We start from the raw sequence: 17,596 nt of genomic DNA, 5'->3' as shown, positions 1-17,596 counted from the left end.
GTAATCCTCCAGATGTACTGACTCCAAGATGACCAAATTTGGGTTCAGAATTAAACAAACTCTCTCATCAAGTTGGTAACCCTATTTATTTTCCTTCTAATGAGGCAATCCAGGCTAGGAGAGCTGAATTCCAACATTGCCTAAGCAACAGTAGCAGCAAAAGCAAGAAAAAAGCAAAGTGGACAAGTTAATGCCCGTCCTGTCCCCCCACCCCACCAAATAAAGTACATGGCAGAAAGTGAAGAGGAACTAAAAAGCCTCTTGATGAAAGTAAAAGAGGAGAGTGAAAAAGTTGGCTTAAAGCTCAACATTCAGAAAACGAAGATCATGGCATCCAGTCCCATCACTTCATGGGAAATAGATGGGGAAACAGTGGAAACAGTGTCAGACTTTATTTTGGGGGGCTCCAAAATTACTGCAGATGGTGACTGCAGCCATGAAATTAAAAGATGCTTACTCCTTGGAAGAAAAGTTGTGACCAACCTAGATAGCATATTCAAAAGCAGAGACATTACTTTGCCGACTAAGGTCTGTCTAGTCAAGGCTATGGTTTTTCTAGTAGTCATGTATGGATATGAGAGTTGGACTGTGAAGAAGGCTGAGCACCAAAGAATTGATGCTTTTGAACTGTGGTGTTGGAGAAGACTGTTGAGAGTCCCTTGGACTGTAAGGAGATCCAACCAGTCCATTCTGAAGGAGATCAACCCTGGGATTTCTTTGGAAGGAATGATGCTAAAGCTGAAACTCCAGTACTTTGGCCACCTCATGCGAAGAGTTGACTCACTGGAAAAGACTCTGATGCTGGGAGGGATTGGGGGCAGGAGGAGAAGGGGATGACAGAGGATGAGATGGCTGGATGGCATCACGGACTCGATGGACGTGAGTCTGAGTGAACTCTGGGAGTTGGTGATGGACAGGGAGGCCTGGCGTGCTGTGATTTATGGGGTTGCAAAGAGTCGGACACAACTGAGTGACTGAACTGAACTGATACCCTAGGAACATAATATTTCAGGTTAGGCAAAATAGTTAAATAGAAGCCCCCAAGTGATCTCTTCCTGAGAAAGAGTTATTTCCCCATGCATCCAATTAAAAATTAATTTCACACAATTAAAAGTCCTCTACTAGATATTTCTGCCATTAGCCTTTGTCATGATATTAGCCAATTCCCTGCCATAAAGACAACTTTAAGTAAATATATTTCTTCATTAGAGTAGACTTTCTAAATGACCTTATCTATTTAGTACTAAATTTAGAGAAGGCCAGTGCTGCATGAACTCATGAGTATTCTGTGAGTAAGATGACACACCCACAATTTATAATCCTTGAAATTAGATGCTGTGCATTTTAGTATGTTCTAATGTGACCAAGCTCTAGATGCAATCTCAGAGTCATCTTTACTGTTTCCCAAGAAAGGGTTGATGACTGGGTTTAGCTAGTGTGAATGGGCATTACCTAAAAGCATAACCTTTGCTATGGCTTGTAAAAATTACATAATACCAAAAAACAGGAGGTTTGTTTCAATGTGCCCAGACTAGATTTTTTTTCATTGAATTTTTTTATTATTTTGCCTGATTGACAAGAACAGAAAAAGGAACTTCCACTCCTTGGTAGTCTGTTGTATGCATATGGAGGTACTTGGCATAAGTATTTATAGGATCTTAGTGAAAGGGATTCCTGTTTATAATGAACTGCACAGAAATCAGTACAACTGATACCACATCTGGCACTAAACAGTTATAAATGTTAATGAGTAAAGGGCACAATCATTTTTCATTTTTGACTTTAAGGAAAGAAATAAGGGGATAAAATAAAAGTTCTGCTGGTAATTCTACTAACAACTATGCAAGTTTCATCCATATTTCTTTAACTGGGAAAGGCCAAAGGACCTCACAGACTCTATGAAACAAAATTTTGTATTACAGATTTGCCAGAGCAACTTTTAATGTTCATCAAGTGATAAGGCCAACTCAAATAGGATCACCATAATGAGAATGCAAATAATTCTATTTCCTACATAAAGCAATATTAACAGCAGTATTGGGGCTAGGACAGGGGTTATGATGAAAGTGGCTAAATATAGGGAAAGAGTGAAAAGAACTGCTCCAAAGGACCTCCACTTTCATCAACTTTATTATTGCTATCTTTTAGCCACTAAGACATGCCTGACTCTTTTGCGACCCCATGGACTGTAGCCTGCCAGGTTCCTTTGTCTATGGGATTTCCCAGGCAAGAATACTGGAATGGGTTGCCACTTGCTTCTCCAGAGAATTTTCACACCCCAAGGATCAAACCTGTGTCTCTCACGTCTCCTCTATTGGCAGTTCTTTACCACTTTACCAATGAGCCACCTGGGAAGCCCCTTTCATCAACTTAGGATGTCTTTTACGCATTTCATGCTTATTTCTTGTTTCCAAATTTTGAAATAAAAAAGAACACAGACATGCACAACCCATCATCAACCTATTAGTCTTCCCTTTCTTCCTGTAAATAGAAGCAAGAAGCTGTAGGAAAAAAGACCAACTGTATTCAAGCCATGTCCACTGCCCAAATCTGTACAAAAAGTTTTATACCAATATTATAATTACTATATATCCTAGTTGAAGGTAAACAGATGGGCAAGGGGAGACTGAAATCAGTCAAACACATTCACTCTAAGGGGACTATCTTTCAGGACGTTTCTTCAATAAAGCTCGCTGAAGATATGACACCACTTGCCCATACTAAGAAGACAAAGCTAAGAACCCAAAGCCAGTCTCACAGCTGATGAGTAAAGAATAAGGGGACAAAGCGTTAAAAAGTTGATCTTTAAGGACATCTGCACATCAATGAAAACTACATCTACGTATGTGTGTGTGTGTGTGTGTGTGTGTGTACATATATATATATATATATATATTTTTTTTTTTTTAACAGCATCCTTCCTCATAAGCAACAAGCAATCAAGAAAACAAGACAGCATACACAGGTAGACACTTATTTTTGTTTTTCAGATAGAATTTTACTTGAATTAAGTTATCATAATATAGATGGCTTTTTAAGCTCTCAATTAATTTTTTTTTTTTTTACTTTCAGACTCTGCTGCAGATATTATGACATAACCAAGTGAGGAAATTGGGATCCAGTCCAAAAGGCTATATTGCTAGTAAGGAATATCTCCAAGTATTTTATTTCAGCAATAATCAATCTGAGCCAAGATTGAAAGTGAAAATGTGACTTCAAAGTAAGGCAAGGAAAGACCGTTACATAAAACATGCCAAGTTGAAGATACTATAGGTAAAATGTTACACACAAATACAGCTCAAAGAGAGTCCCAATATAGAAATACATGTTAAAGACATATGTAAGTATTTAATAGGAAAGGAAAAGCCAATATATTCTCCTATCTTTACCATTTCAGAATCCTTTGGACCTCAGTAGTGTTACTCTATTGTATTACCTGTGAACCACTTTTGTGAAGACTTAATACACTATCATCTGAAGAACAATACTATTCTTTAGCAATTTGAATTATTAAGTATTCTCACCTTAGAAAACAAGTATTAACCAAATTCCAAGCTCCTGTGAGTATTTATTGCTTTGAGAAATAGGCATGTACTTATTGCCTGGGTTTTTTGCCTGGGTTTTATACTTAATGAGAAAGTAAAGACTATACATTTAATTCTAGGATATAAGTGAATTAGAAGCCAGCAGAAAACCCCATCATAGTCTTTTGTTTCCACATAATAATACAGTCCTCACTGTCTTACTGGAATGATTACAGACAGAAAATCAATTCTTAAAATCTCATGCATGGTTTGTGATTATAGCTAAAATGTATAATCAAAGCTGAAAGACGTATATCCAAGTGTTATTAAACAATGATTAAACTTTGATTGGGATATCTACTGGCTACAGCTAATCTTTCAGTACAATCATGGCTGCCTGCCAGACCACCATATTCTAGGAAAGATATTTCTTCTCAAGAAATTCCTCTTCAGGCAATTAGCTAATATGTCCAAACTCAGCAGCTTTAAACCTCTGCCTGTTAGGGATTTGGTGCAAATGTGAAGATGCGAAGAACTAAAGCTCACTGATATTTGTCAAAAGCTTTCATTTAAACTGTAACATGGCAGACGCAATTAGGAGACAAAGAATATATACTTTGAAAGGTTTCCCGTCTTCTCAGTTGCAAATGTTCACTCTCAGGTGTATATTCACTAGCAAATGTAACCAAACCTAAAAAGGCCCTGAACCAATCATTGTCCAACTGAGAGTATACTGCCATTGAAATTGAACAAAATTCCACTGGTTTCCCAACATTTTCTCAGTGGTAGGCTAAAATCTCATTTTTGCCTTGGCTACTTTCCAACATAGCTGGATTACAAGTGATTCTGTTTAAAGATATTCATAGTTAAAGACACAGATGCTCTCTAGATGCTCACAAAAAAGCACATATTTTTGACCAAATCATGAGAAGTTGCCAACCACTTACCAGAATTTCTCTTTGACACCATCTTCAAATTTGTGCTGACTACAGAACTGACTACAAGAGCCAAAAGAAATGGTGGCTTCATCGTTCACTTTCCTTGGCAGCTGAAAAGTCAAAAAAGGATATGAAGTTTGAATCACAGATCTTGGCCTCAACAAAGCAACAGCTATAATTTCACACATCTTAAAGGCACATTACAGAAACAATGACATTTTGGTGATTTCTGGCTTTATTTTTATGCAAATGGAAGAAAATATGAAAGTTCACAATTGCATCATGTCAAAGTTTCCCGCTTTAGAACTTTTCAATGATTTCCCACTGGATTTAGAGTAAAATCTGAAGTCCTTTCATTCGAGTCTCATGGGCCTGCAGGAAGGGTGCTGCCACCTGTTTGATATTCCTCCTCATTGGCTATGCTCCAGCCACGATGGACATCATTATACCTGTCACTGGAACAAACCTTAGTCATTTCCACCTCCTGACCTTTGCATTGTGAGGTCTTTCCTTCTGAGATACCCCTCCCCACTCTTCACTTACATTCTTTAACATCCAATAGGTCTCAGTTCCACAAAAAGGCCTTTCCTGCCTACCCAATCTTCAAGTCTCACTCTGTCATTCACAAGCTTACCTCCTTGCTTGTTTTATTCATAAGACTGATTAGCACTTACAAGTACTGTGTTTAGCTACATGACAGGAATCATTTTTACTCAACTTTGACACTGATGCTTTAAAATCTACAGCCCCGGGGCTTCTCTGGTGGCTCAGCGGTAGGGAATCAGCCTGCCAGTGCAAGAGAAAAGGGTTCCATTCTGTTCCAGAAGATCCCACATGCCTCAGAGCAACTAGGCCCATGTGCTCTAGAGCCCGGGAGCCGCAACTACTGAGCCTGCATGCTGCAACTACCTGAAACCCACACACAATGAGATACTCTGGCATCACAAGGAATATCCCCCCAGCACGACTAGAGAAACACCCGTGCAGCAACGAAGATGGCCAACAATTAATAAATAATTTTTAAAATAATAATAAAATAGAGTCAACAGCCTTGAATCTTAAATAATTGGAATAAAACTGTTCCAAAATGAAAAATAACTGAGAAAAGTACAGAATTGAACTGAGATATTGTTAAAGATCCCACAAAACTGAAGTGTGATCAGTAGGCATTTGAGGAAAAAAATGTTTTTAAGTATTTATCCCATTGGGTTAAGACTTCAGTAAATCAGTTCCTGTATGAGGATTCATCTAGAATCCTTTAAAAAGCAGAATATAAGCATCAAAGAGGTACACTGGGCTCATTATAAATCCAAGATAGAAAAACAGCCTAGGGAACCATGAATGTGAAACCAAAGTGATCCCTGAAATAATGAATGTAAGACAAGAACAGGCACTGGATTTAAACAGCCAGAATTCCATATAAAGATTTTTTTCTCAATAATTGGTTTGTACCTAAAAGTGCAGAATATGATCCAGAATGAAAGGGTAAAAGGATGATATCAAGAGCTGCTAAGTCACTTCAGTCATGTCCGACTCTGTGCGACCCCATAGACGGCAGCCCACCAGGCTCCTCCGTCCCTGGGACTCTCCAGGCAAGAACACTGGAGTGGGTTGCCATTTCCTTCTCCAATGCATGAAAGTGAAAAGTGAAAGAAGTCGCTCAGTCATGTCCGACTCTTAGCGACCCCACGACTGCAGCCCACCAGGCTCCTCCATCCATGGGAGTTTCAAGGCAAGAGTACTGGAGTGGGTTGCCAGTGCCTTCTTCAAGAGCTGGGTAGTATCTTATTTTCCCAGAATTGACCAAAAAAGATCCATCTGATACCTTAAATTCAGGGAAATTCCAGTTTGTTGTATGAGGCTACCAGTTCAGCTATTCAGGGCAGCTAGTTCCTTATCATACTGTCCCCCAACTCCATCAATAAACGGAGTCCTCAGAAGGAAGAGGAGGTCTTTTGATAACAAAGAAGGACTTTGCTTGATAAGGCTTTCTTTGATAACAAAGAAAGTCCAGTTGACATGCTGGACTTCCCTTGTACCACTGAGGCAGGAATAGAGAGCCCTGGGGCAAGATGGTATGTTGGTGATTTCCAGATGACCAGGAGGCCAAAACTAATCCCTTCCCATCCTGAACACACACCAAATTTCTGTTCCTGTCCCTCACTATCTCCTGGAGTCTGCTCAAACTCATGCCCATTGATTCGATGATGCCATCCAACAATCATTCTCTGTCGCACCTTTCTCCTGCCCTCAATCTTTCCAGTTGGATTTGACATATTACCAAAGATCTACATAAGATTGTGTACATAGATGATTCTTGTTGTAGGCTTTGCAACATGGGGCAAAATGAGTACAATTGAGAGGAAAGTATGATGCCACGAGCTGCAACTCTTAGGGAAAACAAATCTTGCCAGGGATTTCCAACGTCCAGAGGAGACGCTTGGAGGAGAATCTCATTAGCCTGTAGTAACTATTGCCTATTTATGCCACACACATAGACACCTGGAAGAGCTGTTATGACCAACCAAGGAGAAAGACACAAACAATTGATGCATTTTTTCCCCCTCTCTTTTATCCTGTCACACCTCTCCAATGAAACACCAAAGGAAAAAGTACAGAGAAAAGAGGTGGAAAGGGGTAAATGCATGAAAACCTACCACGCACACACCAAATTCCTAGCCATGAGAGCCATATGTCTCATCTGTGTGGAAAAAAAATAAAAAAGGATGATGCAGTATTTGAATCAGACAGGATCTTGGACTAAGAGAAAGACTTTAAAATCAGAATGAAACTCAGAAAATATCTGATGAATGACAGCATCAGACTGAAATTTTTACTACTTTCCCTGACTCCTATCGGCAAAAGAAAGTACAGCACAGCACTTGAAGTAGGAATTATTAGGAAAAAATTGTACCATTTCGTGTTTATACTTCAATGAGTTGAAACTTGATAAATCAGTTACATTCATTAGCTTTGTTGTGTTTGCCCGCTCCTTGACCACTAGAATGTAAGCTATGAGGGCAGTCACTTAGTCATTAACTGTTATATTCTCAGCATCTATCATAGAGCTTGACACATGATAGGTTATCAGGTTATCAGTAAATATTTTAATAAATTAAAGGAGAATATCAATGTAGAATACATCATATCAAGAGTTCAATAATACAAACAAATTATAGCTTTCAGTGTTTTTCCCCCCAAGTTACCCATTTATTTGAAATAGAATGTCTCTTATCTAATATGTTGTTGTTGTTGTTTTAGTTACTAAGTTGGATCTGAGTCTTTTGAGACCCTGTGGACCAAACCCTGACAGGTTCCTCTGTCCATGGAATTTCCCAGGCAGGAATACAAGAGTGGGTTGCCATTTCCTCCTCTAGGGGATCTTCCCAAACCAGGGACCGAACTCAGAACTCCTGTATTGGCAGGTGGATTATTTACCACTGAGCCAGAGTTCATTATCTAATAAACAATTATTCAAATCTGAGATGGGCCCATCTTCTGCTGTAGCAGACTCTCTTGGTACCATACTCATATCCTCTTGGCCCTCCCAAAAGTCATCTGCATAGAAGTATTCCTATGTGTCTTTGCCAGAGGTGCTTCTCTATCTGCAAAAGTAGCTTGAATACCATAGGAGGCTGACTGGAAGTTCCAAGTTGTTAATGCACCATGAGTGATTCCCATTCAATGATAGGAGTTGGTGAATAAATAGCCCAGCTTTCTGACCTCTTGGAATGTTCCAGTAGGTTTAAGTGGCAAACTGCTCATTAACACACTTTGATTTTCCTCCCTTCTACTCTGACCTTGCCATTCCCTTTCAGTACTTGCTGAGATTAACTCCCAAATAAACCGTCTGCTCAGTCATGTTCGATTCTTTGCAACCCCATGGACTGCACCCTGCCAGGTTCCACTGTCCATTGGATTTCATAGGCAAGAATACTGGAGTGGGTTGCCATTTCCTACTCTAGGGGACTGTCCCAACCCAGGGATCAAACCATCATCTCCTGCATTGGCAGGGACATTCTTTATCACTGTGCCACTGAGAAACTCTAATAAACTAATTTTTGTCTTTGGGTCTGCTTTTAGGAGAGATCGTATACCACGACTGTGAAAATGCCACTGTAAGCTCCACACAATTCTTTGTTTTATAACAACTGTCCAATTTCTAGCTCAAAAGATTATGTATTTGCTGTGCTTTCAAAAGAAGGCTCATTATTCAAAATTTTCCTGAACCACAGGCACATTCCAGTTCTCCTATCCTGCCTCAATTTTTTTTGGAACTTATATCACACCCCCAATGACTTTTATAAGAACATTGGCTATTGGCTCATCTCTGATTTACTTCCTCCTCCTGTATTCACTCACTCACCAACTCAACCTTGTTGGTTAGATATTAGGAGTCTTCCATATTCTCCCTACCCTCAACCCATCTTATTCATGATTGTATCTTTACTATTTCTATCTAAAAGCTGACAGTTTATAAGGGCTATAATTTGCCAAGACAAAATATCATTTTATGGATTCGAATATTTTATCAATGATGACAAAATTAAAGATCATTTGAAAAAGACTTTTAAAAATATTACTTTACCCAGTAGTTACATTTTTCACCCAAAGAACTATATTTCATATCTGTTATTCAGAGATATTAAGAGTAGAAAATAGCTGACAAAAAATACCTCTATTTCCTTATTTAATTGACCCCTTCCTATTATCTGTGAAATTAAAAGCTTAGTGCTTGACTTTGACTAGCAAAATCATCATTGGAATTGATAAAAAAATCATCATTGGAATTGAATATGTTAACCACAAAATTATTCCATATACACCCTGTCTTGTCAATTCAAGTCAGTGGGGATTAGAAAAATAATGTGTTGAGTTTTTTAATCTATATATTTGCTAATCTATTTCCGTAGAAGCATTTATTAATTTAACAAACTTTGATGAATAACTATTACATTTTATGATAATAACTTATTGAGCATTTTGTGTGTGCCAGACAATGCATTGAACTGTAACCTATTAATGACCTTGTGAGCTATTATCTTCATTTTACTTTTCAGAAAACTGATACTTGTCTTATCGAAGGCCACAACAATAGTAAATTAAGGAAGAAAGGATTTAATTTTAGTTCTTTAAGACTACAAAGTCCAAGCTGTTAACCACTAGTAAACTATATTTTCCCTAGTAATAAGATACTATAGGACTCGTAAACCATATGTAGGATTATAAAACATCGTTTCTTCCTGATGCCAGAGTGCTTAGCCAAGTACAAGACAGTAAAGAACAACCTGTATATGTTAAGTGCTAAGGGAATATAAAGTAAGAAGAGTGTTTGGTAGCATGTTCAGTAGGTGATTCAGATTTGCCATTGAAAGGGGAAACCTGCCAAACTATCAATTCAAACAGTCAAAAAGAAAGGCCATTGCAATCAGTCTCATAACAATGTTCATCTGCAGTAGCAAATAACCTGAAATATAGTAAATGATCAAGAAATGTGACCACTGGATTCCCAATATACGTTTCCACACATGTGTTTAAACACTAAAGTGTCAGAAGTTGCTCAGGTTATCCCCTTGAAATCTTATACTGAAATTTAGGTTTATTACATTATAAATTTTTTTCTCTTGGTGATTTTTACAACCAACTTACTGTTGTGTGAAGAAAGTGTACAGAAGCATGTATATTTGATGTGATGCAATTATGCTGCTATTCCATTATTTTGAAATTACTTTTCTCCCTCCAAAAAGGGTCTTCCTCTTACTGTGGCTATAAATATGCAGTGATCCTCATTCCTAAAGTTCATGTCCCCCTGAGGGCTTTGTATTTACTGATTTCCTATGTTCACTACGTAAAAATCCTAAAAGGCCACATGAGCAATTCTAAAACCTGAAGACACTGGCACAATGGCTCATGAAGGTACATTCCTCTCCTTTGAGTACCAAATCTTAATACGAGGAGGGCCATCTTGACAAGAGTTTTCAAAAATCTTTTGGCAGATAATTGTAATAAGAATGTTATGGTCAAATGGTTTTCAAGTATAGTTTGTAAATTACCTTCTCTACTTTACTTTCTTCCTCCTTTAAAGTACCAGGCATGTCAGGATTCTGATTCATGTTAATTTTTTTTTAAATATCTGTATGATGTTCTCTTGACTCTAGAAGCCAAAACATGTTTAATTTATGAATATATTTTGACACAACTGAAAGGGCCAACTAGATATATCAGCTAGGTTGCAGAGAATATTCAATAATATCATTTCTTAATACAATCTTGTGAGAGACAATTTTGTTATTTAGGATGTCTTCCAATCATTTGGACCAGTCAGTCACATATATGTTGATATAATCTCAAACAAATTAGAAATTACAAACACACACAATCCATATATATATCATAGATTATATATAAAGATAATTAACTTTCAAAGGCAGTTCTGTCTAACACACATTCATCTCAATCTCTTATATCTTCTAATTCCAGTCATCTGCAATGAAGTCTGGTATTCATATAGAGATGACCCTGAGGTCTTATTATATTTTCAATCAGGAAATAAAGATACAATAATTTAAATTAGATTTTACCTACTCAGAAGGAACAGTTGGTTCTCAGTTTGACTCAAATTTGGAAAACTTCAATAGTTATATAGTCCAGACATCAACCAATCAAGAAATCATTTGATGCCCTATCCCCCATACCCTTAACTCCTTCCTATTATATGAAAACAACTGTATGACATGTCTGCCCATTCTACTATTTTTTTTAACAGTTACAAATTGAAGTCAAAACAAAGAGACATGGAGACTGAAACCAAGTAAGCCAGAAATACAGAAGTAGGAAGACAGAGACAGCTAAAGAAACAGATTGGAAAGAGAAAAAATACACACAGAGGAGACATGGAGAGATAGATCAAATAGAGAAGCAGAGGCTGATCAAATGAGGGAAACGGGGACGCAAAAAGCTGACATATTGATAAAGAAGGGAAAACAAGTGATAAGAGGAATTACGGAGGAGGAACATCTAAGAGATAGCAGAAAAGAAAAAGAGGGTCAAAAAAGAAATGAACAAAGAGGAAAAAATTGGTTATAAGCAATTCTAGAAGTCCAGGTGCATGACAAAAACTGACTATATCTCAAACTATTATTTCTTCTTTCTGTAGTAATTATAAAAATCACAGATTTTGGCTTGGCACAGAGTCCTCCAAAACAGTCTTCATTTCCCAGCCTTCCTTATGACTGGACATGTAGTTGAGTTCTGACCATTAAGATATAACTAGAAATGTCACAGGCAAAAGGGATAAATCTTTCCCAGCGTTGGTCCAATCAGCAAACCTAATAGTGGATATAAAGATTCACAAGCTGTTTAGAGAAAAAGTCTTCAATCGTTACTCATTGCTAGATGGTTTTTATATCCTTCATTCTCCAGCTCTTTCTTCCTTCAATACAAATGTGTCAAAATACTTCCCAAAGTGGAATGTATACTTTCATACACTGTTTATGGATTATAAACTGGTATAGCACTTTGGCAGTATGTGGTAAAATTTAAAGTGCTCAGGAATTCCTTTTCTAGGATTCTATACTAAAGAAATCCAAATACATATGCACAGAAATATACACATGTACAAGGATGGTCAATGCAGGATGTGTTGTAATGGTGAAAATCTGGGAATAACTACTTTTCCAAACAGGAATGGTTGAATAAAGTGTACTCTATCCATACTATGGTTGAATAAAGTGTACTCTATCCATACTATGAAATACTATTAAAGAGACTGAGATAGACAGTTATGTATAGATATGGATAGATCTGCAAGATGTATGAAAAACAAATATGATCCCATATACAACAGGAAAAATCTGTATATGCCTTAAGGCATATAATAGGATTGAGCTTCCTGGATCCATCATGATTGGTGAGGCATGTGACTGGTTCTGGTTAATTACTTATGACCAAAGGTCATTGTTCACACTTGTGTTTTACTCTATCGGGCCACAGCATTTATTTGTCAGCATGACACCTTCTTCAGCTCTCTTTCCCTCTGCCACAGTAAATGGTTTTGTTTAAGATAATGGTTGCTCCATCACTCTGGGTCACAGAATGAGAAGTTGTATAACACAGCTCCCAGTCAATATGGTATAACCCGTTATAAACCACCGACACTTGGGGATTATTGTAACAGCATAATCTAAACTATCCTGAATAAATACAATTCATGTATTTAAAATTCATATCAAGATATGCTATAAAATTAATATGATGCCCAGAATAGCACAAAATGTCCTCTACACAGAGTATATAAAATGCAATGAGACTATTACATGCCATGATCTAAATTCAACATGCTCATTAGACAATAGCCATTTCAAGAGTGGGAAGTACGGTTTATTCTTTTTGCATCTTCAGCACCAGTGACTAGAACATAGTAGATATAAAGCCCATTCTTCTTGAATGTTAAATGAAATTAAATGACTTTTTTCCTAAATTGCAGCTTTATACTAATCCCTATGAAATGAAAATATGTAACTTTTAATCTGTTAATATCCTAAATTGTCAAGACCAATTCAAACTATAAGGATATTATTCATTTTAAAATAAATCTCCCACCTAGCTTTACATCCAGAGAAGGCAATGGTACCTCACTCCAGTACTCTTGCCTGGAGAATCCCAGGGATGGGGGAGCCTCATGGGCTGATGTCTATGGGGTCGCACAGAGTTGGACACGACTGAAGTGACTTAGCAGCAGCAGCAGCTTTACATCACCTGAATACTTCATAAGGTGGTTTTCTCTGCCTTTAAAGAAGTAGATAATAGAAAATTTTGAATATGATAGGACATAGAAAACAGACTTGGGGACTGCATCTATAAACCTCTCTACATGTTTGCAGGATCATTAATCTGATTGATCAACTGTTTATGAATCCATTTAACTGTACTAGCTCATATTGGCATATCTCATCATGGGAGAGAACTCAATTGATAGGCAAGGCTTTCATATATCAGTGTAAAAACTCTGCCAAAAGAAAACAGTCTTTTTTAGCCTGACTTGATCCTAAAATCCATTAATGTATGCATCTGATGAATGTATTGTGTGCCTACAACCAGGATATGAATGGAAACATGATAGTTAATGGTATCTACGTTCTTCAGGATTACAGTCTAATAGAAGAAACAAACAGGTAACAACAACAACTGTGTTAAATATAATGAGAGGAGAAACACAGTGTTTTGAGAGCAAAGAGGAGGAGAGCAAAGAAGAGAGAAAAAAATCCACAGTTAGGAGAAAAAGAACACTTTCTGGAGAAAGTGACTTCTAAGATGAAACCTAGACCATGATAGAGAGTATTGCTCTGAGAGAGCAGGGTACATTCACTGAACCGAGTTCAATACAGTGTTAGATAGGAGGAAAAGAGAGAGCCTACATTGGAGAGGTAAGCAAGGGCCAGATTGAGAAGTCACTGAATTGCCTATAGTACATCTAAGCATGAATGTTCAGTGGGAAGTTGGTGGTATTCATAGGAGTCAAAGAAAGACACTTGGGGATATATATTTGGTAGTCTTAAGCATAGAGTTGGTATTTAATATCACAGAAGTAGCTGAATTACCAAAGAACAGAGGCAAGATTAAGAGGTGAGTCAGGACAGAGTCCCTAAAGAACTCCAACATTTAAAAGATGGGCAGGTTCAGAGAAACTTACAGAAGTGACTGAGGAAAAAAGCAACAAGAGAAGTACAAGGAAAACCAGGAGGGAAGCCAAGAGAATAGCATATTTCAAGAATGACAACTATGTTGAATGCTACTGGGTAATTAAGTGAGTCAAAAGCTTAAAAAAAAGTCCTTTATATGTAGCCAAAGAAAGGCTGTTAGCCAAGAGAAGACTGCCAAAATCAGAATCAGCGGAGTAGCAGGGTTAAAACCAGACTATGTACGTAAACTGAGGAGTAAATTGAAAGTAAGGAAGTAGAACAGTGAGTGAGTGGCAAAAACTCTCACAAATTAGCTATGATAGGAAAGAGAGTGTGTATAAGTTTACACAATGGGGTCAGAAATTTTTAAAATAAATTTGATATCTTTATCATGATTGGACTGGGCTTATAGGTTTGAGGAATAATACCAAAATATATACATATATTTTAGTAAGTATGAGAGAACTGAAAAAATGGGCCAAAGGACTAAACAGACATTTCTCCAAAGAAGACATACAGATGGCTAACAAACACATGAAAAGGTGCTCAACATCACTCATTATCAGAGAAATGCAAATCAAAACCACAGTGAGGTAGCATTTCACACCAGTCAGAATGGCTGCGATCCAAGAGTCTACAAGCAATAAATGCTGGAGAGGGTGTGGAGAAAAGGGAACCCTCTTACACTGTTGGTGGGAATGCAAACTAGTACAGCCACTATGGAGACCAGTGTGGAGATTCCTTAAAAAACTGGAAATAGAACTCCCACACAACCCAGCAATGCCACTGCTGGGCATACACACCGAGGAAGCCAGAATTGAAAGAGATACATGTACCCCAATGTTCATCGCAGCACTGTTTATAATAGCCAGGACACGGAAGCAACCTAGATGTCCATCAGCAGATGAATGGATAAGAAAGCAGTGGTACATATACACCATTACCCATTGAAAAGAATGCATTTGAATCAGTTCTAATGAGATGGATGAAACTGGAGCCTATTATACAGAGTGAAGTAAACCAGAAAGGAAAACACCAATACAGTATACTAATACATATATATGGAATTTAGGAAGATGGTAATGATAACCCTATATGCGAGGCCACAAAAGAGACACAGATGTATAGAACAGTCTTCTGTGAGAGAGGGAGAGGGTGGGATGATATGAGAGACTAGCACTGAAACATGTGTATTACCATATGTGAAACAGATCACCAGTCCAGGTTCAATGCATGAGACAGGGCACTCAGGGCCAGTGCACTGGGAGGACCCTGAGGAATGGGATGGGGAGGGGGGTTCAGGATGGGGGACATGTGTACATCCATGGCTGATTCACACAGACGTATGGCAAAAGCCACTACAATACTGTAAAGTAATTAGCCTTCAATTAAAATAAATTATTTTTTTTAAGTTGAGGGCAAGTAAAAGAAAAAAGGAACTAGTTGAAAGAAAAGAAAACGCAAGGTTAATTTGCAGAGCAGGAAACCTAAAGAAATACATGGACGAAGAAAATTTTCTGGAGCTTAGTGGAAAGATTTGTCATGTACGGGACTTTTTTGATTTTTCAAATAGAAATGGACAGAAGGCAGAAATGATAGGTGAAGGCAGAGCTAAGTTTATAAGATCTTATGGTGGGAAGTTTCCATTTTGTGGTTCGACATTCTCTGTGAAACAAATGGCAAGTTTATCTGACAAGAAGGGAGGGCAGACAGAGAAAGCACATGTCTTTTCAAAAGTTAAATAGATTATTTCCAGGATTTTTCTAGTATTGGATACTAGGTTCACCAATTTATGTTTCAGGAGGCCTATCTTTTGTCTTTGCTTTGTTTTCCATTAACAAATTTGACTTTATCTATTATTCTTGTACTCTACTGCTTCTGTAACTTATTGTCAAAAAAAAGATTTTCAACTAGAATTGAGTGGCAGAAGGTAAAAGGCTACTTTCTCTGTTCACAATCATGCCAAATAACTTTTCTAATCCCATTAATGCTTATATCTTCCTTTTTCTACAGCTAGTCGAGGTTTTATGGTATTTAGATATGTAGATGACACCACCCTTATGGCAGAAAGTGAAGAGGAACTAAAAAGCCTCTTGATGAAAGTGAAAGAGGAGAGTGAAAAAGTTGGCTTAAAGCTCAACATTCAGAAAACGAAGATCATGGCATCTTGTCCCATCACTTCATGGGAAATAGATGTGGAAACAGTGTCAGACTTTTTTGAGGGGGCTCCAAAATCACTGCAGAAGGTGATTGCAGCCATGAAATTAAAAGACGCTTACTCCTTGGAAGAAAAGTTATGACCAACCTAGATAGCATATTAAAAAGCAGAGACGTTACTTTGCCGACTAAGGTCCCTCTAGTCAAGGCTATGGTTTTCCAGTGGTCCTGTATGGATGTGAAAGTTGGACTGTGAAGAAAGGTGAGCGCCGAAGAATAAACTGTGGTATTGGAGAAGACTCTTGAGAGTCCCTTGGACTGCAAGGAGATCCATCCTAAAGGAGGTCAGTCCTGGGTGTTCATTGGAAGAACTGATGCTGAAGCTGAAACTCCAGTACTTTGGCCACCTCATGCAAAGAGTTGACTCATTGGAAAAGACTCTGATGCTGGGAGGGATTGGGGGCAGGAGGAGAAGGGGACGACAGAGGATGAGATGGCTGGATGGCATCACCGACTCAATGGACATGAGTTTGACTAAACTCCGGGATTTGGTGATGGACAGGGAGGCCTGGCATGCTGTGAATCATGGGGTCGCAAAGCGTCAGACACAACTGAGCAACTGAATTGAACTGAAAAAAAAAATTAACATTACTTTGATGTACAATATGGGGAAAATGAGGATCAGTGAGATAAATAACTTTCCCTATACAAGCAGTCAATTGGAGTCAGACTTAACAACCCATATTTCACACAAAAAAAGCTTTCCCATCAGGAACAATAGTAACAGTTGATTGCTGATAAAGAGACATTACCAACACAGGAAATGGGGTTAAATTCCTTGAAATATTTATCATGAAGGACACTGTATATAACTCTAAATGTCAAGTAATAAAAACAACATGGAGGTGTCAGAATATTTATATCAATGAACTTTCATCTAATAGTGTAATGTATCTAATTTTGGCTTCTGGGTTTAGATAAATGACAACATCTAGTTGTACATCTTCTGTTTCCTATATTTTTAATTATAAAATGATGATGAAAACATTGTGCCCAATGAACAACTATAAAATAATGAGTAATTTTGTCATATTAATTGAGAGAGAAAACAAAATGTCATTTACTGCATTGGAAATTTTTACTGAATGATGGAAGGGTGCATATCATACATTATCTAGCTTATTAAGCACTTTAAAGGACAGTACAGCCTTGTGAGCCCCAGTTTCACTAATCTGACTTTGGTTGAGTTACCTATAGGCTGTGACCCTCCATTTACCTACTTAGTATCTACTTCATA

At 37.7% G+C, this 17,596-nt stretch overlaps 1 protein-coding gene across 1 annotated transcript in view; it reads right to left on the bottom strand.

Annotated features, from left to right (window-relative positions):
* IL1RAPL2 (interleukin 1 receptor accessory protein like 2) overlaps nt 1–17,596 on the bottom strand; it is a 1,188,406-nt gene that overhangs the window by 1,099,255 nt on the left and 71,555 nt on the right. Inside the window, exon 2 of the mRNA XM_060407601.1 lies at nt 4,472–4,572. Within this exon, the coding sequence (XP_060263584.1) occupies nt 4,472–4,553 (82 nt within the window). The 5' untranslated portion in view covers nt 4,554–4,572. The remainder of the gene's footprint in view (nt 1–4,471; nt 4,573–17,596) is intronic.

Source organism: Ovis aries, chromosome X, assembly GCF_016772045.2.
Source record: "Ovis aries strain OAR_USU_Benz2616 breed Rambouillet chromosome X, ARS-UI_Ramb_v3.0, whole genome shotgun sequence".
In the NCBI taxonomy this organism is placed as follows: domain Eukaryota; kingdom Metazoa; phylum Chordata; class Mammalia; order Artiodactyla; family Bovidae; genus Ovis; species Ovis aries.
The sequence above is the reverse complement of the archived record's forward strand: the minus strand, read 5'-3'. Positions and strand labels throughout refer to the sequence as shown.